General features: G+C 44.8%; 1 protein-coding gene and 1 non-coding gene across 2 annotated transcripts in view; one reads left to right on the top strand and one right to left on the bottom strand.

The window, feature by feature from the left end:
- MANBA (mannosidase beta) overlaps positions 1-23,960 on the bottom strand; it is a 127,923-nt gene that overhangs the window by 23,761 nt on the left and 80,202 nt on the right. Inside the window, exons 9-13 of the mRNA XM_029076539.2 lie at positions 22,586-22,737; positions 18,670-18,787; positions 13,510-13,596; positions 12,204-12,371; positions 5,328-5,546 (exon numbers count right to left, since the gene is read on the bottom strand). Of these exons, the coding sequence (XP_028932372.1) occupies positions 5,328-5,546; positions 12,204-12,371; positions 13,510-13,596; positions 18,670-18,787; positions 22,586-22,737 (744 nt within the window). The remainder of the gene's footprint in view (positions 1-5,327; positions 5,547-12,203; positions 12,372-13,509; positions 13,597-18,669; positions 18,788-22,585; positions 22,738-23,960) is intronic.
- On the top strand, positions 10,935-11,072 carry LOC114815809. Its single transcript, XR_003763610.1, has one exon. It is a non-coding gene; the product is annotated as a small nucleolar RNA SNORA7 (small nucleolar RNA).

Below are 23,960 nucleotides of genomic sequence, written 5' to 3'. Positions count from 1 at the left end.
ATTCTTACTGTACCGCGATCTCGTCTACCTCATTGAGACCTCTCACCCACGCCTGCCTCTAGCCTGGAACGCCCTCCCTTCTCATACCCAACCAATAATCACTCTCCCCTTCTTGAAAGCCCTATTGAAGACACGTCTTCTCCAAGAGGCCTTCCCTGACTAAGCCCTCCTTTCCTCTCCTCCCACTCCCTTCTGCATCATCCTGACCTGCTCCCTTTATTAATCCCCTTCTAACCCCACAGCACCTGTGTGTACAGACGTAATGTATTTATTTATATTAATGTCTGTCTCCCCTTCTAGACAGTAAGCTCCTTATGGGCAAGGAATGGGTCTGTTTATTGTTATACTGTACTCTGCCAAGCACTTAATACAGTGCTCTGCACACAGTAAGCGCTCAATCTAATAATAATAATAATGATGGTACTTGTTAAGCGCTTACTCTGTGCCAAGCAATGTTCTAAGCTCTGGATATGACTGATTGACTGAGGCTTACACAGTACCACCTGCATTAATAATGTTGGTATTTGTTAAGCGCTTACTATGTGCCGAGCACTGTTCTAAGCGCTGGGGTAGACATAGGGGAATTGGGTTGTCCCACATGGGGCTCACAGTCTTAATCCCCATTTTCCAGATGAGGGAACTGAGGCACAGAGAAGTTAAGTGACTTGCCCACAGTCACACAGCCGACAAGTGGCAGAGCTGGGATTCGAACTCATGAGCCCTGACTCCAAAGCCCGTGCTCTTTCCACTGAGCCACGCTGCTATCTGTGGGGGAGTAGCAAAGAATTGCAGGGGGAGGGAGTGTGAGAGATGAGGCAAGTGAGAAGGTTATGGTCAGAGAGAGGGATTTCAGAGTTGGTGAGGGAGGAGGTAGTGCAGCGGTAGGAGATGACGAGATCGAGGGTGTGACGGAGTCGGTGAGTGGGCGCGGTATGGTGGAGCAGGAGGTCGGCAGAGTGGAGGAGGGATAGCAGGCGGGCGGCAGAGGAGTCATCGGGTACATCCATGTGGATGTTGAAGTCTCCGAGGATCAGAGTGGGCAGAGAGAAGGAGAGAAGGAAGGTGAGAAAGGGGTCTAGGTGGTTGAAGAAGTCGGAGGTGGGACCGGGAGGGTGGTAGATGACAGCTACAAGAATCTGGAGGGGGTGGTAGAGGCGAATGATGTGGGCTTTGAAGGGCATTTTTCTTGTCTGTCCGTCTCCCCCGATTAGACTGTAAGCCCGTCAAACGGCAGGGACTGTCTCTATCTGTTGCCGACTTGTTCATTCCAAGTGCTTAGTACAGTGCTCTGCACATAGTAAGCGCTCAATAAATACTATTGAATGAATGAGGGGAAGGAGAGGGAAGGGGGAGGAGGAATAGTGCGGAAGCAGTAATGGAGTGAGAGGAGGAATCCGACGCCTCCTCCTTTTATGGTGAGTCTTGGGGAGTGGGAGAAGGAGAGGCCACCGCTAGAGAGAGCAGCGGTGGAGACCGTGTCTTCAGGAGTGAGCCAAGTTTCCGAAAGGGTGAGGAGGAGAGAGCGGGAAAGGAACAGGTCATGGATCAAAGGTAGTTTACCTGTAATGGAGCAGGGGTTCCAGAGGCCAAACTTGAAAGTAGCTGTGGGTGCAAGGGGGGGAGGGGAGAGAGCGGAGGGAGGGGAGGGTTTGGATGGGAAGGAGGTGGCGGGGCCCTGGACGGGGGGGGGGGGGAGGGGTGGCGGTGGGACAGGAGGACTGGGATGGGGCGTGGGTGGGGAAGAGGGAAGGGGGGAGGGGGAAGAGGGGTGGCGCTGGTAAAGTGGGGTTCTAGGGCGGGGGGGCGGGGAGGAGGCAGAGGAGAGAGCAGGATAGAGCTGGGTAAGAGAGAAGGGGAGGATTAGAAGGGGCAGCATTCTCTCACCTCTGAGTGCTATGTCAGCTGAGGCAAAAAGGGCAACTAGCTAGTAAGCGGACAGGGGCGTGGCCTGCTGCAAGATGTAATAATAATAATAATTACTGTATTTGTTAAGCCAAGCACTGTTCTAAACACTGGGGCAGACACAAGATAATCAGGTTGGACACAGTCCCCGTCCCACATGAGGCGCACAGTCTTAATCCTCCTTTTTCAGATAAGGTAACTTGGGCATGGAGACGTGACATGACTTGCCTAAGGTCACACAGAGGACAAGTGGCGGAGTCAGGATTAGAACCCATGACCTTCTGACTCCCAGGACCATGCTCTAGCCACGACACCATGCTGCTTCTCTACTCTATGTTGTCTTGTTTTTGTTTTGTTCTGTTTTGCTTTGCTGTCTGTCTCCCCCGTTTAGACTGTGAGTCCGTCACTGGGCAGGGATGGTCTCTGTTGTCGAGCTGTCCGTTCCAAGCACTTAGTACAGTGTTCTGCACATAGTAAGCGCCCAATAAACACTACTGAATGAATGAATGACTCCAAGAATTTTTGGTATCTTACAGGCAGCTTTATTTATGGCCAAAGTGGCATAGTGCCAAACTGCTGAGATCCAACAGATTTAGTAGCCACTGCAGTCACTGAAGCCCACGTACAGTCAGCTAGCTTGCAACCTTTCAGGATTCCTGCTGGTCTGGCAGCCCCACGTGGGACAACCTGGCTCAGTGGAAAGAGCACGGGCTTTGGAGTCAGGGCTCATGAGTTCGAATCCCAGCTCTGCCACTTGTCGGCTGTGTGACTGTGGGCAAGTCACTTAACTTCTCTGTGCCTCAGTTCCCTCATCTGGAAAATGGGGATTAAGACTGTGAGCCCCACGTGGGACAACCTGATTCCCCTATGTCTACCCCAGCGCTTAGGACAGTGCTCGGCACATAGTAAGCGCTTAACAAATACCAACATTATTATTATTATTACCCCAGCACTTAGAACAGTGAGCACATAGTAAGCGCTTAACAAATACCAACATTATTATTATTATTGTTACTAGGATCTGAAAAGCTAATTTCCCTTTCAAAATACAAAATTGTTCCTAACCGCCACTTCAATCCTAGTCTTACTAATGCTACTGGTAGCACCTGGCCACAGCAGTAAAACGTACTGTGAGTCTGCCTGTAGAATCCACCCCGGAAAACATTCACAAAAGAGAAGTAACTCTTGACATAGGGTAATGGAAAAAACCCTAATAAAACTGAAGGGCTGAATTTATCTTCTCTTTTTTTTAAAAAAAAAAAAAAGACGACGACATGAATGCACTCTATTGATTTTGTTGACTGCAGCATTCTTTCCATCTTGCTGATATAATAAGACCCCACAGTGATAATGCTTTCAGGGTGAATACTGTTTCGTCAACACATTGAATGGAATACCTACAACCTCCCATACAGCAACTTTTGACATTAGGTCATAAATCACATCTTTACCGTGTAATAAAAATCTGACACTGAAAGGTAAATGACATTGGAACATGTCAGAATGTGATACTAAAAACAAATTCTCAGCACTTTGTATCAACACTGGGAAGGCATATTCCTCTCAGGAAGAATCTTTGTGGACAGAGGGTCGGAGTGAAAAAGGATATATATGAACACAAGACACCATCACAAACGATAAAGCAGGCAGGAGAAATTCTCACTGGAATCCCAGGAACATGACCATACAAGAGAAAAACTCACTTACTGCTCTCAATTGCCTCCCTCTGTCTTTGGGAACCACTGGACTCGATTCATCAGGGTATTGATTAAACCACGTGAGGAGGAAATGGTATTAATAGCAAACTGGAAATCAGAGGTAGGTATTTTAGGTGGGAGGTTAAATCAGGCTTGAGCATCTATTGGGACTTAGAACTTCAATCAATCGAGATCTTTTCCTTGACTTAAGGAGCTCAGAAACACACCGTCAAATGGGAAATGGGGGAAACCTATTCAATTCTGAAGGTGATGTGAGAATGACAAGACTGCAGCAGGGAAGATTGACCATGAGTGCTTACTGGGGGCAAAGCACTGTACTAAGAACTGGGAAAGAATAAACAAGAGAGAATTAGACAAGGTCCCAGGCCCCTTAAAGAACTTGGGAACTCACCGTCTCAGAATAAAAGGGGGGAAAGAAGATTGCCAGGCTACACAGAAGGAAAACATTAAAATCATAAGAACATCAGAAGACAAGGATGGGGATAAATATAAAATTACATAAGAGCCATATTGTACTGTGGCTAGAAGAACAGAGATTTGGGCTTCTTTGGTTCAGGCAAATAACCATAATTAACAACTGTGATATTTGTTAAGCATTTACTGTGTGTGGAGCCCTGCAGCAGATACAAGTTAATCAGTCCAACAGACTCCCTCTCCTACATGGGGCTCATATTCTAAGTAGAAGGAAGTGTGACCTTCAGCAAGTCACTTAACTTCTCAGTGCCTCAGTTACCTCATCTGTAAAATGGGGAGTAAGACTGTGAGCCCCAGGTGGGACAACCTGATTACCTATAATAATAATAATAATAAAAACAAAGGTACTTGTTAAGCAATTACTATGTGCCAAGCACTGTTCTAAGAGCTGGGGTAGATAAAGCTAATCGGGTTGTCCCATGTGGGGCTCACAGTCTTAATCCTCATTTTACCGATGAGGTAAATGAGCCACAGAGAAGTTAAATGACTTGCCCAAGGTTACACAGAAGACAAGTGGCGGAGCCGGGATTAGAACCCACCACCTCTGACTCCCAGGCCCGTGCTCTTTCCCTAAGCTACGCTGCTTCCCTTTCCCAGCTCTCAGAACAAGTGCTTGGCACACAGTAAGCACTTAACAAATACCATTATTATTATTATATTGAATTTCCATTTTACAGATGAAGAAACTGAGGCACAGGAAAGTTTGGTGACTTACCCAAGGTCACACAGCAAGCAAGTCGTAGAGCGGGATTAGAACCCAGGTTCTCTGCCTGCCTAGGCCTGCACTTTCCACTAGGCAACACAGCCACAGCTCCTACGACGGAAGGAGTTCTTAGCTTCCTCGAGCAGACCGTACCTGAAAACGACCACTTGCCGCCTTCCAACTAAATAGTGTGGCTCAGTGGAAAGAGCCCGGGCTTGGGAGTCAGAGGTCATGGGTTCGAATCCCAGATCTGCCATTTGTCAGTGGTGTGACTGTGGGTAAGTCACTTCACTTCTCTGTCCCTCAATGACCTCATCTGTAAAATGGGGATTAAGACTGTGAGCCTCACGTGGGACAACCTGAATACTCTGTATCTCCCCCAGCACTTAGAACATGCTTGGCATATAGTAAGCTCTTAATTACCAACATTATTAAATAGACAATAAGCCTTTCATGTGTCCAATGTTCCCTGCTCAAGTGTCATCCAAGATGTTCACAAAGCTGCTCTGGTTAATGAAGTCCCGGCTTACCTTTTCTAACGTGCTGAAGGATGGCCAGGATTGGTAGCCATATTCAGAGGCAAACCGCGTTTTGGGGAACATTTTCCAATTCCAGCAATCACTGCTGTAGTTATAGTAATGAGTATCCCCAAAATGAGTGTCATAGGGGTTCTTGGAGAGCCAGCCTTCTTCTTCTGATTCTGCTCCATTGGTGGGGCTGGACGTGATGTAAGGACGGCTCTTATCTCCCTGAGAGACACAGACAGAGAGAAAGAGACAGAAAGAAAGAGAAGGTGAGAGAAGGAGTAAGAGAGAGAGAGGGAGAAAGAGAGAAATAAAAATCAACTAACTTTTACCTGAACACCGGAAAATCAAAAATCATCTCCCGCCTTAAGGACACTTCCTGCTTGTTTATGGGTCATGGAATCAGGCATAATTCACCCAACTAAAATTAATAATAATGAGCACTGTCTAAGTGCTGGGGTAGATACAGAGTAATCAGGGTGTCCCACGTGAGGCTTACAGTCTCAATCCCCATTTTCCAGATGAGGTAACTGAGGCCCCGAGAAGTCAAGCGATTTGCCCAAAGTCACCCAGCTGCCAGGTGGTGGAGCCGAGATTAGAACTCATGACTTCTGACTCAACTGTGTGTTGCCTCTCCATTCTAGAACCTCCACTCGGGAAAACTTCACATACATGTATGTTTTTCAGGGAGATAACATGGCTAGATGATATTATCCTGAGAAAAAGATCATACAAAAGAAGGCTTGCAGTGCCGCAGAGAAATAATTGTCATTATTACTACGAAGGAGCAGGGATGGAATTATTATGGTCTTTCACCTCCGACAGCTAGCGTTCTGTTCGAAATACTAATAATTTCAATTGGGTGGCCTTCGTTTTAGCACACAAACCAAGAGGTTTAAGAGGTATATAAATATCATCATCTCCCCTGGAGTTGGGTGTTATACTTTCCATTCTTCAGAGAGGGAAAAGGAAGCCTGAAATGGCCAAACTCAGCTCAGGACTAGGTTCACAATTCAGAAGCACATGGCTGCCCCATTTACATCACAGAATGAAAATCCCGGTTCATTGCATTTGCAGAGCGGTAATCCGCATTATTTCTTCTGCCACCAGGAATTCCATTACCTTCAAGCCAAGGGCATCAAAACCTTCTAACGAAGAACACTCCACGTGGAGCGGGAAATGACAGTGCTAGAGAAGCACTCTCATTTTAGAGAGCAGAAACCGAGGCGCAAGAAGTCCATGACTCGCAAAGCCCAATGGAACTCCAATCCCAGAGGCAGGTCGACATAACTCCCTCCCCTTGAGGTGGAGCCAAGCCAGCTGAAGGTGGTCTGGGCCTGGCCGTAGGGCTCGGCTAGGGTGGAGGCCCTGGATGGCTCTCACAGACACCCGACAAGAAGATGACATACGTGACATCATATATGTCACACCGGGCCTGTGGCCTAGCATAATCCTAGGCTGCAGGCTCCTCTGTAGGTTCCTGCTGGGCAGGATTCACATGTACCAATTTTATTAGTGTACTTTCCCAGCATTTAATACAGCGCTTGGCACACACTAAGCACTCAATTAATACCACTGATGGATTAACCGATTAAAGCACTCAAATAGTTTACCCCTTCCTACCTTATCTCACTGATTCCCTAATTCAGCCCAATTCACACACTTTACTCCTCGAGCGGCAGGATGCTCACTGTGCCTTGAACTTATCTATCTCACTGCTGACCCCTTGCCCACGTCATCCCTCTGGCCTGGAACTTCCTTCCGCCTCATCCGTATACGCCAAACCACCACTTCTCCCACCTTCAAAGCCTCATTAATATCACCTCTCCCTCTCTTAGACCGTAAGTTCATTGTGCAAAAGGGACATGTCTTCCAACTCTGTCATACTCTGCTCTTTCAAGTGCTCAGTACTGTACTCCACATACGGTAAGCATTCAATACATGAGTTGATCGCCTGATGTCCTTCAAGAGGTTTTCCCCAAACAAACCCTCTTTTCCCCGACTCGCTCTCCTTCGAGGTCACCTATGCTTTTGGATCTGTACCCTTCAAGCAGTTGATATTCACCCCCACCCTCAATCCCGCAGTATTGATGTACATATCCGTAATTTATTTATGTTAATGTCCATCTCCCCTTTCTAGACTGTGAGCTCCTTGTGGGCACATGATCATGTCTACCAACTCTGTTGCACTGCGCTTAATACAGTGCTCTGTACACAGTAAGCACTCAACAAATACCACTGATGGATTGATATCACAAATGCCATTCTGGCGGAATCTAGAGTATGTCTCCTGGGGGACTACAGACTCCTCCCTGACCGCACACTCGGTCTGGAGTCCTCAACGTCCTCCTCCTACAGGGGGAGGAACTCTAGTGTTATGGCAGAAATACAGACCTTGGCAGTGGGGGCTATGGCAAAGGGAAAATCAGTGCTTAAAAGTTTTCATCCCAGGCCTGGCAGTGATAGTATTTAATGAAGGCTTACTGGGTGGGTGCAGAACACCGTACTAAGCGCTGGTGGGAATGAGACACAGTCCCTGTCTCTCAGAATGGGAGGATTCGCAAATCTAAGAGGGGACAGGGGACTGGAGACAGACCAGCCTTAGACTGTGAGCTCACTGAGGCCAGTGATCATGTCTACCAACTTTATTGTACTTTCCCAAGCACTTAGTAGAGTAATACATAAAAATATTTCCTTCCACTTGCAGGCAGGGAACAGATGGGCTGAAAGCCATGAACTTAATCCCAGTGGGAACTAAGGGCTGGATGGAATCCCAAAGGGGTCCAACCTCTGCACTCTGCAAAGGGGACTCTCAGCCATGGTATGATACAGGGCCATGGCCACTAGGTTTACTGGGACCAGCCTCTCCTCCAAGCTAGAGCACCCCCGATCCGTAGATGTGACCCAGCCAGGGCATTACACTGCCTCAACAACCTGGTGCTTTTATTTCTTTGACCTAGGTCTGAAAACGCCACCGGTTTGAGGTTTCTGCACAGTCCGGAGCTCCATCGGTACTTCTGCTGACACGGAGTTGTGTCCTTGAGAGCACAGATTATGTCAGGGCATGAGATAAATTTGAAAATATTCAACAAGATTACTAAACCTTCAAAACTATAGGCTGTAAAACAAAGTCAGATCTCATATAAGTTTTAAAAGAGAAAAAAAAAATACTTCAAGTCCCCTCCTGCAATGTTCCCGGCCAATTTTCAAAACAAAGTCAAGCATCATGCTGATGGGGACCAGAGCCCGGGGCCAGGAAGGTGGAGAGCTCAGTTGAAAGATTTTCTACCCTTCAGTTCCCGAAACTGGACATAGAAAAGCAGAAACTAATAAAAATTATGGCATCCGTTAAGTACTTACTATGTGCCAGGAACCGTTGTAACTGCTGGGGTGGATACATGTAAATTTGGTCGGACACAGTCCCTGTCCCAGGTGGGACTCACAGTCTCGATCCCCATTTTACAGACGAAGTAACTGAGGCACAGAGAAGTGACTTGCCCAAGGTCACACAGCAGATAAGTGGCGGAGCCAGGATTAGAACCCATGACCTTCTGAGTCCCAGACCCGTGCTCTAGCCACTACACCATACTGCTTCCCCAGCTAGTCCCTGCATTGTCTTGATTTCTCTCGACTTTAAGTAAATGAAGTCAGTAGCACATGGAGAGGGAGCTGTTACCTAGAAGTTAAATAGCTCTACCTGTTGCCGAATTGTACATTCCGAGGACTTAGTATAGTGCTCTGCACATAGTAAGCGCTCAACAAATACTACTGAATGAATGAAGTTAAAGCTCAAATAGTCAAAACCTTAGAGGCCCCTTTCTCAAATCTCTTCCACATGTAAAGTTTCTTTGCCTTGCGCATTTTTTAGCTGCTCTGACCCAGACAAAGAAACCCAAGTTTTGTGGCTTGAGTTTCCCCCGATTAGCCCCGATTAGACTGTAAGCCTGTCAAACGGCAGGGACTGTCTCTATCTGTTGCCGACTTGTTCATCCCAAGCACTTAGTACAGTGCTCTGCACATAGTAAGCGCTCAATAAATACTATTGAATGAATGAATAAATAAATACTATTGAATGAGTACACATTTTTACTGGCGGTTCTGAAAATTACTAACCAGATAATTTAGAATAGTCTATTTTTCAAAATAATCATTCCCATTATCTCTCTATTCAAAGGTTATTGAGCAATTAGTCTGTGCAGAGCACTGTACAAAGCACTTGGAAGAGTACAAATCGGTAAATCTGTACAGTGCTCTGCACATAGTAAGCGCTCAATAAATACTATCGAATGAATGAATGAATACAAAAGATTGAGAGCCCCCGGGGCTGTGGGGGGGACAGACTATGTCTAATTCTCATCTGTGTATCCTTCTCCAGGACTCAGTAAAGTGTTTTGCACATATTAAGCGCTTACTACTACTATGAAAATACAACAGAGTTGGTAGATACATTCCCTGCCCACAACAAACTTACAGTCTAGACAGGGAGACAGACATTAATAGAAATAATTTGCAGATATGCACGTAAGTACTGCGGGGCTGATTCCCTGACAGTTAAGAATTTACGGTACGATACAGAATAGTAGGTGCTTTATTCACTTGGTAAATGACATCTGAAACGCTGGGATGTCGAACTAAGGATCTCCACACACAGTGGGGAAGAAAGAACTTGAAAATTTCCAATCAGTGGCATTTATTCATTCATTCACTCAATCCCATTTAATTTGAAGAAGCAGCGTGGCTTAGTGGAAAGAGCACGGGCTTGGGAGTCAGAGGTCATGGGTTGTAATCCTGGCTCCGCCACTTATCAGCTGGGTGACTCTGGGCAAGTCACTTAGCTTCTCTGGGCCTCAGCGACCTCATCTGTCAAATGGGGATTAAGACTGTGAGCCCCACATGGGACAACCTGAGCACCTTGTCTCTACCCCAGCACTTAGAAGACTGCTTGGCACATAGTAGGTGCTTAACAAATCCCATAATTATTATTATTTATTGAGTGCTTACTGTGTGCAGAGCACTGTACTAATGGGAAAGTACAATTCAGCAATAAAGAGAGACAATCCCTGCCCTCAACGGGCTTACAGTCTAGAAGGTCTTACTGTGTGCAGACCACTGCACTGAGTGCTTGGAAAGTATAATAAAATAGAGCTGTAGATGTGATCCTTGCCCACAAGGAGCTTATAGTCTATAGGAGGAGAGAGGTAGTACGATAAATTAGAGAAAAAGGAAATCGAGTATAAGGTTATTTTTGTAAGGGGCGGGGTATCGAAGGGTTTAAAGGGTACATACCAAGAACACAGTCGACACAGAGGAGAGGGTGAAATAAGGGAAATGAACAAAGAATGCCAGTAGCTATGTACCCCACCCACACCTCACGCTGTCAAAGGCTAATTCACTGTTTTTGTTCTTTTTTTCACATTATCCTTTCCTTGGGTACTTGACACCATTTCCTCCCTAGCCCCTCCTTTAGACTGAGTCCCTGGTAGACCAGGGACTGTCTGAATTATCCTCTTGAATCCTTCCCTGGGGTCTAATTCAGTGCTTTGCTCAACAAATGATAATAATAATGAGGAGCAATGTGGCCTAGTGGAAAAAGCGTAGGCCTGGGGGTCAGGACCCCTCTCAGGGTGGCACCGGGAGAGTTTCCAGTCCTCTACCAGTCTCGGCTATAGGAGGGAGAGTCAAGCAGAGGCCTACCAGTTCCATTCCTAGCTTGGCCAGTGGCTAGTGAGCGGAAGGCCATCTGCTACAAGTCAAAACTCACCCGTGCTGGGCAGCAGCAGCACGGGAGAGAGTCGAGGGCAGAGACTCGAGTTTACTGCGCGGAAGGTGGAGACTCGAGTTTACTGCGCGGAAGGTGGCGATGGTAAACCCACTTCCAGATTTTTCCCAAGAAAACTCTATGGATCCACTACCAGAACGACTGCAGATGGAGAGAGGGGCGTTCTGGGAGAGATGTGTCCGTGGTGTCACTATGGGTCGGAAACGACTCGAGGGCTAAAACAAGAACAAAGGGGTCAGGGTCTGGGTCCTAATTCATTCAATAGTATTTATTGAGCACTTACTATGTGCAGAGCACTGTACTAAGTGCTTGGAATGTACAATTCGGCAATAGATAGAGACAATCCCTGCCCATTGACGGGCTTACAGTCCAATCGGGGGAGACAGAATGACAAAAACAATAGCAGTAAATAAAATCAAGTGGATGTACATCTCATTAACAAAATAAATAGGGTAATAAAAATATATACAAATGAGTGGACAAGCACAGTGCTGAGGGGAAGGGAGAGGGGGAGGAGCAGAGGGAAAGGGGGGAAAAGGGGGCTTAGCTGAGGGGAGGTGAAGGGGGGGCAGAGAGGCAGCAGAGGGAGCAGAGGGAGCAGAGGGAAAAGGGGAAAAGACCCTAATCCCAGGTCTGCCACTTGCCTGTAGTAGGACCTTGAGCAAGTCACTTAACTTCCTGTGCCTCAGTTTTCTCATCTGTAAAATGGGAATTCAATACCTCTTCTCCCTCCTGCTTAGACCACAAACCCTATACAGGACAGGGACTGTGTCTGACCTGTTAAACCTCTACCTACCCCAGCACTTGGAACAGTGCTTAACACACAGTAACAGCTTACATTACTATTATCTATATAATGCTAGTTTATATCATAAATAAGACATTTTTATTACGGGTCAAAACAACCAAGTTTCTTTTCCGAATGATTTAAAGGGAATAACACCCTACCCCGCCTTTTCTTTCAAAGGAAGACCTCTGACTTCCATTTGCTCCAAGGACACCCACTTGGAGCATATGTCCTCTCTAAATTAACCACTTCCCCTCATCACAGGAGGCATATTTCCATTACCAATAATGAGTCCCAAAGTCGCGCTCAGCCTTACCACCAGGACTAACTCCCGAATATTCTTCACGTAAAGCGTCACGTAGTCTCGGATGTAGGTCTGCATTTCGCTGGGTGGGAGAGAAAACCAATTCTGTGCCATTGCTGCTTCATTCTCATTGTTCCCACTCCAAATGATGATAGATGGGTGAGATTTCAACCTTCTGATCTAAAATTCAATAGAAGACAAAAAAAAGATATCTTCCAGAAATAAAAATCAACCAAAAAAAAAAGAGAAACGTCAACCTTCTTCTATTTGACAAGTGGCCTTTCGGCAGCTTGCTTCTCTCACGAATTCTCACTAACGGGCATCTTCCATCAGAAACCGTCATCTGCCTGCAGATCCTACAGGTTATGCGTCTTCCTTACTTCATTTCCCTACTGCTCTGGGCTGAACATGACTTCTTTTTCAAGGATACTCCAACAAGCCTGATAAACCACAGAGGGCCTTCACACTGCTGCTTGCCCGGAACCTTGGGGTGGGAGTGGCAGGGAGGGTGAGGAGAGGAGGGCAAGGGCAACTCTAGCTCACCAGAGGATACCTCCTGCCAGCAGAGGCCAAGGAGAGGAGCTGCCATCTTGACTTCCTCTTGGCTCCTTTCCAGCTCGAAGGGGGTGAGGCAGGCAAGCTACTTCATTTCCAGAAAACCACGAGGAAGAATTAAAGGTGTCACCCTCACAGTTCCAAGCCAGCCAGCCAAGAGCCATGTCTGCAATCGTCCAAGAGCTGTAGGCTTCCCGACCCCTGCCCTACGGCAACATCAGAAATACTATTCAACCCTTTTCAGCGTGCATTCTTTAAAATGGTTACGAATTTGCCTGCAACCCCTTTTAGAAAAATTCTTCTAAGTGATGTTTTTGCATCCCTGTTTGGTTTTTTTTTCCTTTAAAGCGACACTGGTTGGTCAGGGGTAAAATTATGATTCACTGAGATCACCTTTGCACACCCATTTGTAGTCACAAACGACAATGCCAAAAAGGAGCTGAAACTCTTAGTAATCCATTTCAACCTACTATATGTGCCTTGTTCGACTCTTACTGGTTGAAAATATTTTTAACGCATTTATGATCTTAAGGAAAAACAAACGACAAACAAAACACATCCACCACCAGTGTAAGCAAGAACACAACATTGATCTGAAATGTAACATTTTTGTACTTAAGGCAGTTACCTGCCTGCACAATGAGTTATGTCAATTTCTGAGGTTTAAGCTTTAATAGAAAGTGCAACAGGACCCAGGGAGTTATAAAGAGACAAAACTAATATACGAGAATCCGATTTCTTTGGCAGATTACACAGACGATACCTGGTGAGTCACTTCTGCTCTCACCGAGTCCAGGAAACTCTGGTCAGTTGGGTACAGAGCGCAGGCAAACATAAAATCTTGCCATATCTAAAAGGAAAGAGAGAGAGATGAGTGACTATCGAAAAGCTCCTTTTCAGTTCATTTAAAAATTCTTTAAATAATCTTTCATTTCACACTGGCTCAGTGGAAATCTCTCTCCTGCAAATGGATCCTGAAGGGGCTTAGAAGAGGAAGGTCTTATTTATCATGTCAGTTGCTCCCGACACCTGATCCTCAAAGGCTAGAACCGCAATGGAGCAGAGAAGACAGAAAGTAAGAGAGAAGGACTACGAGAAGGTAAACAGGGTTGCCCTCTGGAAGGAATGAGATTTCAAAGCCCGCAGACACAGCAAAATTCACAGATTTTGGTTTAGTTTTTATCAAGTGTCCAAGTCCATGAGACCACAGGAGGTCTTATCAATCAATAATATTTATTGAAAGCCATCTGTCTACACATTACTGCACTGACAGCTTGGGAAAGTAAACTTCAGTACTTCTGTGTCACCCAAACATTTGGGTTCTCACCCTCCGGCTGATCGTACCACTTATATGCATAGTTTTATATGCTTGAGAAGCAGCATGGCATAGCGGATAGAGCACGGGCCTGGGAGTCAGAGGTCACGGGTTCTAATCCCTGCTCTGCCACTTGTCCCAGCTCCCCCCCTTGTCTGCTGTGTGACCTTGGGCAAGTCACTTCACTTCTCTGGGCCTCGGTTCCCTCATTTATAAAATGGGGATTAAGACTATGAGTCGCATTTGGGACAACCTGATTACCTTGTATCTATCCCAGCGCTTAGAACAGTGCTTGACACTTAGTAAACACTTTACAAATACCATCATTATTATTATAAGGAAAACACTTTAAAGAATATATCTGAGGAAAAACTGCTCAGAGAGTAAAGTATGTAAAACTTATGTACGCAAAAGCATATATAAAGAGATAGCGTGGCCTAGTAGAGAGCATGGGCTTGGGAGTCAAAAGGACCTGGGTTCTAATTCCAGCTCCACCATTTGCCTGCTGTGTGAACTCAGGCAAGTGACATAACTTCTCTGTGCCTCAGCTTCCTCATCTGTAAAATGGGGATTAATACCATGAGCCCCATGTGCGACATGGACTGTGTTCAACATGATTAGCTTGTAACCACTCCAGTGCTTAGTACAGTATCTGGCACACAGTAAGCACTTAAACGTCATTAAAAAAACCAAATGACTAAAGCAGTGCAAAAGTGCTGAGGTGAGAGCAATGGGGATTTGTCTTGGGGAGAAAAAAAAATGAATTGGGGGAGGCCTCTTGGAGGAGGTGGGAACTCAAAGAGACTTTGAAGATGGGGAGAACTAAGGTCAGGTGGATCGGAAGGGGGAAGGAGGTCCGGGCAGTAGGAAACGTGTGATCCAAGGGTTGTCTTGGAACGCTCCAATAGTTTTCCATTCATCTTTAAATCTAAAAGACACTACTGACCACTGACTCTGAGGCACTTCAATAGCTTAATTTCTCTTTTGTACCATCTTCTGCTCTATTCCAACTCGCACTCTCCATTCCTCCCAAACTCATGTTCTCACTGTGGCTTGTTCTTGACTTACATCTTCAAAGCCCTACTAAAAATCACACTTCTGCCAGGAAACCTTTCCTAACTAATCTCTCACCGCCCCACCCTACTTCACCTCCTTCCTGCATCACCTGTGCACCTGAGTCCATCCTCTCTACGTGCTTAGGCCTAGACCATAGCTCATCCCCCAGAGCACTGAGATCCATATTTTTATGGGCCGATTGCCTCCCCCAAACTTGTAGTTTATTTTAGTCACTCTCTCCCCCACTAGATTGTAAACTCATTGAGGTCAGGCATCGTCTACTTGCTCTAATGCACTCTCCCAAGAGCACTGCACATGGACTGTGTCCAACATGATTAGCTTGTAACTACTCCAGTGCTTAGTACAGTATCTGGCACACAGTAAGCACTTAAACGTCATTAAAAAAACCAAATTACTAAAGCAGTGCAAAAGTGCTGAGGTGAGAGCAATGGGGATTTGTCTTGGGGATAAAAAAAAATGAATCGATACCATTCTTTGATAGATCGCCCCTTCACTGCCTCTTAGCATGAACCAAGGAGAGGGAGAGCACGAGCTGAGGAGAAGCGTGTAGAGAGGGTAACATGTAAGAAGGAGATAGTTGGAGGAAATGATCAGGAGTTTTGTCTGATGCCAAGGGAGATGGGCAATCAGTGATGACTTCTGAGGGGAGAGACAGGTGCTATACTGCATTATGGGGGGTGATCCAAGCCACAGAATGTAGTATAGCCTGAAGGAGAGGGGATAATAATGATGGCGTTTGTTAAGCGCTTACTATGTGCCAAACACTGTTCTAAGCACTGAAGACACAGCACCCGGTATTCCTAGGCAGTCTCCCATCCAAGTTCTAACCAGGCCCGGCTCTGCTTAGCTTCCGAGATCGGGCGCGTTCAGGGTGGTATATTGTACTTAGTACAGTGCTCTGCACAAAGTAGGTGGTCAAATTCCACTGACCGATTGAGAGAGGTTGGAGGCAAGGAGACCAATGAGAAGGCCAACGCAGTAGTCCTGTCATGAATGACAAGAGCTTCAGGCATGGTGGAGGCTATTTGGATGGAAAGGAAGACAGAAAAATAATAATACCTAGTTTTAAAAAAAGTTTAATTTTAGTCAGAGTTTCCTCTGAGCTTGGGGAAGAGAACTTCTAGACTTTTCTCAATACTTGAGATTTGTAATCAGTCCCCTATTACAACTAGAGTCCCAATTTCCTCACAAGTTCTCATTACGAATACTGATTTGGTAACTTTTGAAATTTGATCATTAGAAGTGCGGTATTTAATTAAAATAAAAATGCCATGGTTTTTAAGAAATCATCCTCTGAAATTAAAGCCAAGAGTTCCTCTAAAATGTAAGGACATTATGGGCAGGGAACTTGTTGCTAATTCTGTTGTGTTGCATTCCCCCAAGGGCTTAGTACAGTGCTTTGCACATAGTAACACTCAAATACCATTAACTGATTGAGTGATTTCGGTTCTGCCGGAAAAAAACCCACCTGCATAAATTACAGTTCAATTATGGAGCAGTCCTTCTGCTGAGAACAGAGAATCAGACCAGAAGCTGAAAGACCCGAAAATGGATCTCTCCCACCCACTGGCCCGCTACATTTTGTTTTTAATGAACGGCTAGCGGCTAGCCATGCAGAAGCAGTATAGCATGGTGGCTACAGCACAGGCCTGGGAGTCAGAAGGTCATGGGTTCTAATCCCGGCTCCGCCACTTGTCTGCTGTGTGACCTTGGGCAAGTCACTACTCTGTGCCTCAGTTACCTCGTCTGTAAAATGGAGATTGAGACTGCGAGCCCCATGTGGGACGGGGACTGTGTCTGACCCAATTTGCTTGTATCCACCCCAGAGCTTAGTACAGTGCCTGGCACAAAGCAAGTGCTTAACAAATACCATAATTATTATTATTATTGTTATCCAGGCTCCAACCAAACATTTCACAAATGATTTTCGGAGAAAGAGCTAAGCATCACACAGATACCTTACTGCACAGACGGGGCAGAACTTGCATCTGCCCATTTCAAGAAAGAATGTCTACCTGGTGATTTTCTGGCGAGGCCAGGCACATTCCCGGTTGGGCCCACTCTGTGGGGGTGAGCAGGGAAAGAAGCTAGCGGCTCTTCCTCTCTCTCTCCTCATCTTTGAGAGGGAAACGAGGGGCCAGAATTAGCCACCTCACATGTTTACCCACCAGACATCTAACTGGCAGATGGATGGGTTAATCCCAGGCTCCTGTCAGGATCAAAACATGCCCAGGTAATTAAGTCCACTGCTGGACACTGCAAGTTTCAGGAGATAATGTAATGACAATAATAATAAAAACAGCAGCTTTTGTTAGGCATTCACTCAAGCTCTGTACTAATGGCCCTGGGTGATCATAACATAACCAAACCTAGTCCCTGTTTTACATAGGGCTCATTTTCAAAGAAGGAAGGAGAACAGGTACTGAATCCCCATTTTACAGATAAGGAAACAGGCACAGAAGAGTTAAGTGACTTAACAGTTCTCGGACTGTGAGTCACGAGACAGGGACTGTGTCCAATCCAATAATCTTGTACTTAGCCCAGCGCTTAGCACACAGTAAGTGCTTAGACAACATTATCATCATCATCACTTGCCCAAGTTCACCTAGCAGACAAGTGGCAGGGTCAGGCCTTTTGATGCCCAAACTGGTACTCTTCCCACTAGGCCAACGTTTAGAAGACAAAAAAAATAAAAGGTGGGGGGGATGAACTGGATAGCATGAGGGCAAGTCAGAGAGACTCCAAGATAAAATGGAGGATGACCCCGCAAAAATAGACCAATACCTAGAGGGATTTATTCGGGAACCCATATGGCAAATTTCCTAGCGGGGATCCATCCATAGATGTCCTCCGGGAATTTTACTGGAGGAGACAGTCCACCCAAGGACATGGTGAACTGTCTCACAAACACTATAGGTTTGTCCAGCGCCTCTACAAGTCATCACCAAGCAAACCCCAATCACTGACACTTTGAACCCAACATGAAATCTTGCTATTCAGGAATCAGCTAAATCCAATCACTGAACCTTTTAGCTAACCCTAAACCCTCTACCCTCTTCCCCACCCCTTAAATCCAATCCTCAATTTATAAGCCTAAGGCTAACGGCGATGTATTGCTTGATTTTGATGATCAATAAACTTTAATTTTCATACAGAAAAAAATATCCTTATTCATCTTTGATCATTTACTTGCTGGGAATTTCTTTAGATTCATCAATAACGATGTGCACAGGCCAATTCACAAACCTTTTCACACCCTTCTATCTGATTCACTTACTCCCACCCATTCTTGCCACAGTCTGAAACCAGTAGGGCAGTTAGTCTCGGTAGCCTTTCCCTTCACATAGATGTGATGTTTTTCCAATATGCGTGACCGTGTTCTTAGATTAATCACCCTCATTCAAACAAAACAGCTGTAGAAAAATCAGTCAGGTAACCCAAAACAAAGGACGAATTACACAGCATCGGCAACGGTATCAGATTTACGAAAAGTAAATTGGTCACCTGAGCAACATAAGAAAACATATATACCATTATTCCCAGTTCATCACAGATGTCATAGAATATGTCTTGTTCATAAACACCGCCTCCCCAGACTCGCAGTGCATTCATGTTGGCATCCACAACAGACTTCAAAAGGAGCTGTAACCTATAATAGAAAAGGATTCAGTAAGAATGGGGCTAAGTGATTCTGAAACATCTCACAAGAATACCAGTACTTTCATTGTTCAGGAGCTGCATTTTTGCTAAACCCCACGTTGAGGGAAACACTTGTAACATTCAATGTCTGATGCTTTATTTTCCTACCCAGTCACACTAAATGGGTTCACTTTGTCTGTAAAACATTCTCTAACAGCATTCTAATCAAAATGCATAGTAAATGTCGTAGTGTTATGGCCAAACAATATTTAATCTACATTTTTTTTTACTATATCATTAAAATATGCCATATCTCCCTCTAAGCTGTAAACTCACTGTGGGCAGTTACATTATACAGTTATATTGCATTATACTCTCTCGAGACTTGGTACAATGCTCTGACACGATAAGTGCTCAATAAATATAATGGATTAAAAAAACTAGATAGAACCCAATCAACTTCTTAAATCTAGAGCTTCTGCATGTAGTGGACAGCTCAAAAGAAACACATCAGCCTGGGTAAAAACTGCAAACCTTGAAAATGCCCACAAATTTGTAACCCTCCGCAATATACCACGGAAAGTCATTGGAAATATTGTGGAAAAACTAGCTGTCAACCCAAAAATACAACCACCCACAACTCTCTATTCCTTCTCCTTTTTTATGGTATATTAAATGCTTACTATATTTCAAACACCGCTCTGCGCGCTGGAGTGGACACAAGTTAGGTTGGACACATTCCCTGTCCTTTATGGGGCTTACCTTGATTCTATTTATTGCTTTTGTTTTTGTCTGTCTCTCCCAATTAGACTGTAAGCCCGTCAAAGGGCAGGGACTGTCTCTACCTGTTACCAATTTGTACATTCCAAGCGCTTAGTACAGTGCTCTGCACATAGTAAGCACTCAATAAATACTATTGAATGAATGACTGAACAGGAGAAATGAGGCACATGGAAGTTAAGTGACTTGCCCAAGGTCACAAAGGAAGCAATTGTCAGAGCCAGGATTAGAACCCAGGTCCCCTGACTCCCAGACCCATGATCTTGCCACTAGGCCATGCTGCTTCTCCATGTTTCTCCTTCCATTCTTCTGGATTCCTTTACTTCCCCTTCTACCCTGGCCTCATCCTTTTTTCTTCCAGTGGAGGGGAGGTATGATTTCAGGGAGGCTTTGAAGGATCTGTAAGATATGAAGGGGGAGAGAGTTCCACACCAGAGGTAGGACATGGGTAAGGCGGCGGTGGCGAGATAGAGGAAGGAAATCAAGGCTCACCGAGGAGAATGACATTAGAGGAACAAAGTGTGCACACACGGTTGTAGTAAGGGATTAGTCAGGTAAAGCAGGAGGGGGAGAACCGACTGAGTGCCTTAAAGCTGATGGCAAGGAGTTTCTGTTTGATGTGGAGTTACTTATTGATGGACCAAATGCCCAACTAAGCTCTCATTTCCCTTACTTTCCCTCCCTTCTGCCATAATGATGCATTTGGCTCTTTACCCACTAAGCACTTGATATTCACCTCACCCTTTGCTCCACAGCACTTGTGTACCTTCCTTATGCTCCGTCATTCTGCCCAACTGTAATTTCTTTCAATGCCAATCTCCCTTACTTCCCTCTCGCCACTGTAAGCTTCTTGTAGGCAGCGACCATGTCTACCAACTCTATTGCATTGTACTTAGAGCATGGGCTTTGGAGTCAGAGATCATGAGTTCGAATCCCAGCTCTGCCACTTGTCAGCTGTGACTGTGGGCAAGTCACTTAACTTCTCTGGGCCTCAGTTACCTCATCTGTAAAATGGGGATTAAGACTGTGAGCCCCATGTGGGACAACCTGATTCCCCCGTGTCTCACCCAGCGCTTAGAACAGTGCTCTGCACATAGTAAGCGCTTAAATACCAACATTATTATTATTATTATACTTTCAGAATAATAATAATAACGGTATTTGTTAAGCACTTACTATGTGCTGAGCACTGTTCTAAGCACTGGGATTGATTCAAGGTTATCAGTTTGTCCCAAATGGGGCTCGCGGTCTTAATCCCCATATTACAGATGAGGTAACTGAGGCACAGAGAAGTGAAGTGGCAGAGCCAGGATTAGCACCCATGACCTCTAACTCCCAAGCCCGGGCTCTTTCCACTAAGCCACGCTGCTTCTCACGTAATACAGTGTTCTCCATAGCATAGGTACTCAATAAATACCACTGATGATTGATAGATAACGCCAGCCTTCCTCCCTGCCTCTTCACTCTGCATCCTGCTGTTGCCCAGGAAAAATATAATCAAATGTTGATCTGGTGCCCAAACCAGTTGCTCTCTGTTGGAGACACCAACTTCACTAACGGATGGTGTGGAAGTAGTTTGAAAGCAGGATGGTCTAGTTGAAAGAGCACAGCAGACCTAGGACCTGGGTTCTAATCTGACATCTGTCTGCTGTGGGATCTTGGACAAGTCATTTAACTTTTCTGTGCCTCCGTTTCTTCGATCGTACAATGTGAATTTGATACCTGTTCTCCCGTCTCCTATGAACCCCATGTGGGACAGGGACTGTGCCGAACCTGATGATCTTGTACCTAACCCAGCCAGCTCTTGTTCAGAGCTTGGTACAGAGTAAGCACATAAAGAATATATTATGCCCTGTAAATGATCTTAGTGGGAATATCACCATACTAAATTCTATTATTATTATTACTGCCTCATTTCAAGCCCAAAGCCAGGGTCTGCAGAGAACCTGGTGAGCAAATCTTTTAGCCCTGAGACTACAAAAATAAATATGTTACTAGAAAAAATAATGTAAAGCACTTATTAATCAATCGTATTCATTGAGCACTTACCGAGAGCAGAGCATTGTACCAAGCATTGGGAAAGTACATTACAGAGTTGTTGATTTAAGTCAACTAATGGCAACGAGTTTACACTAAACACATCCCAAACCTCTTTAAACTTTGAAAACATGATTTCCCCAGGTCAACCTATGGACAATCACATGTTCATCATCATCCAAAACTAGTTTAGGGCAACCGATCCATTGATTGCACTAAAATATGGTGGCGCACCCAATGAGAATGATGGACACGATTTGGTGCAGATTTCAGAACCAAGAACCTACAAAGAGGAATCGATTTTTGCGGTTTCCACAGCATTACTCACTGCCCATAGTGTTCCTACTGGGGTCCAGTGGGGCCCAGCAATTAGCAGGGCAGTGGTAGGGAGTCACACTTCCAAATTTTCATGAAGACCTTTTAGCTTGCAGGACCCAATTACAGCCAAAGTGACTGCACCCTAGTGCCCTAGTGTCACAACACAGCAGATATGCAGAAGTTTCTGCACTCCGCTCAAACTTCTCAATTCGTTTAGCCTACTCCAATACTTTTCATGACGACTTTCTGAGGGTCCTTCCTCTTTCGTTCTCCAGAATAAAATCAATTCACTAAAGGTCAAGTTCGGTTCATGGTCGTGAAGTTAAATTTCAGCTTCCCTTCCTCTTTTCTTCCCTGCCTCACTCTCAGGTTCCACCCAGCCATGTTCAAAAATGGAAAGCTGACACCCTCGGTAAATACTCTGAGGAAAAAAGACTGGGAGAATTCTGTCTTTTGGCATCCCTCCCACCCTCAGCCTCACGGCACCTATGTATATATCTGCATATATAAATGTATTCATACTGATGTCCGTCTCAGTGTCTAGACTGCAAGCATGCTGTGGCCAGGGAACATGTCTACCAATTCTGTTGTACTGTCCTTTCCCAAGTATTTAATTCAGTGCTCTGTACACAATTGGGCTCAATAAATTCCACTGACTGACTGATTGTCTTACGTTTCGGGGGTCACTCGATCCTGAAAGGAATCAGCTGGAATCCAGTTAGACCCTTTGATGAATATGGGAATCCCATTAATTTTGAAGTAAAAGCTGAGACCAGGAGATCCAGGAATGGGTTCCTGTACAAGTTCCACTGTCCGAAAATAAACCTGGTGTTCAAAGAAAGCTGGAAGTTAATCAAAGCACCATTTTGAAATCAAAATATAAATAAGAGTGGGATTGTGAGCTTAGTATCAACCTGAAGTAACTGCTAATGAGCATTCCAAAGCCAAAATTAAAATTATCAGAGCATTTAAAGCTAAAAAAAACCGAAATTGACAAAAAACTTACTGTTTTTAAAGAAACAGAAAAAAGAAAGAATCAGAAGGAAAGAAACGCGGCCCAGTTTTTGAACCCGGGCCTGGAATTCAGAGGACTGGGTTTTAACCCCAGTTCTGTCACTTATCTGCTGTGTGACCCTGGGCAAGTCACTTCACTTCCCTGTGTCTCAGTTTCCTCATCTAATGGGGATTAAATCTTTCTCCCTCTGTTTTAGACAGTGATTCCCATGTGGGAGAGGAACTATGCCCAACCTGATTATCTTGAATTTATTCCACCTCTTAGTACAGTGTCTGGCATACAGTAAATGTCGAACAAGTACAATAACAAGAAAGACGTGCTATGGATCAGATTTTAAAAAAATTAATTGATTAGTATTTCGGAGAATATTTTATGTTGAGACTTCTGCTTCAATTAATTGTTTTCTTGATTTTTTCAATATGGCATGGTTAGCATAATGGGAGATGGGGCTAACACACAAATTGCAGGGAAGGCATGTGTGGAAAAATGTGAAAAGGCTATGTTTCTAGACACCTTAAATTTAAGGAGAAACTACAATTTGAATTGTTTTATCTGCCATACTACATTCTAAGATTCTTTAAAAATAGGGAATTGCTTTTCAATCACACTGAATATCTTTTGAATAAACTAAAGTCCTTTGAAGGTAGAAACATACATGCAAAGTGGATGTGGATCAGTTTTCGATATAGAATAAGAGTTTATAAAGTTTACTCATTCATTGTTCATTCATTCATTCAGTCGTATTTACTGAGCTCTTACTCTGTGCAGAGCAAACGTACTAAGCACTTGGAGTGTACAATTCAGCAACAGATAGAGACAATCCCTGCCCAACAATGGGCTCACAGTCTAAAAGGGGGAGATAAACAACAAAACAAAACAAGTAGTCAGTTGTTGACTCAAAACAGTCAAGTTTTATGATAGAATTCTCTCTGGATGGAATAAGCAATTCTATTTTCTTCCTCAATACTTTCAAAATAATAATAATTGTGGTATTGGTTAAACTATATGCCAAGCACTGTACTAAATCCTGGGA

Source organism: Ornithorhynchus anatinus, chromosome 12, assembly GCF_004115215.2.
Source record: "Ornithorhynchus anatinus isolate Pmale09 chromosome 12, mOrnAna1.pri.v4, whole genome shotgun sequence".
NCBI lineage: Eukaryota > Metazoa > Chordata > Mammalia > Monotremata > Ornithorhynchidae > Ornithorhynchus > Ornithorhynchus anatinus.
The sequence above is the reverse complement of the archived record's forward strand: the minus strand, read 5'-3'. Positions and strand labels throughout refer to the sequence as shown.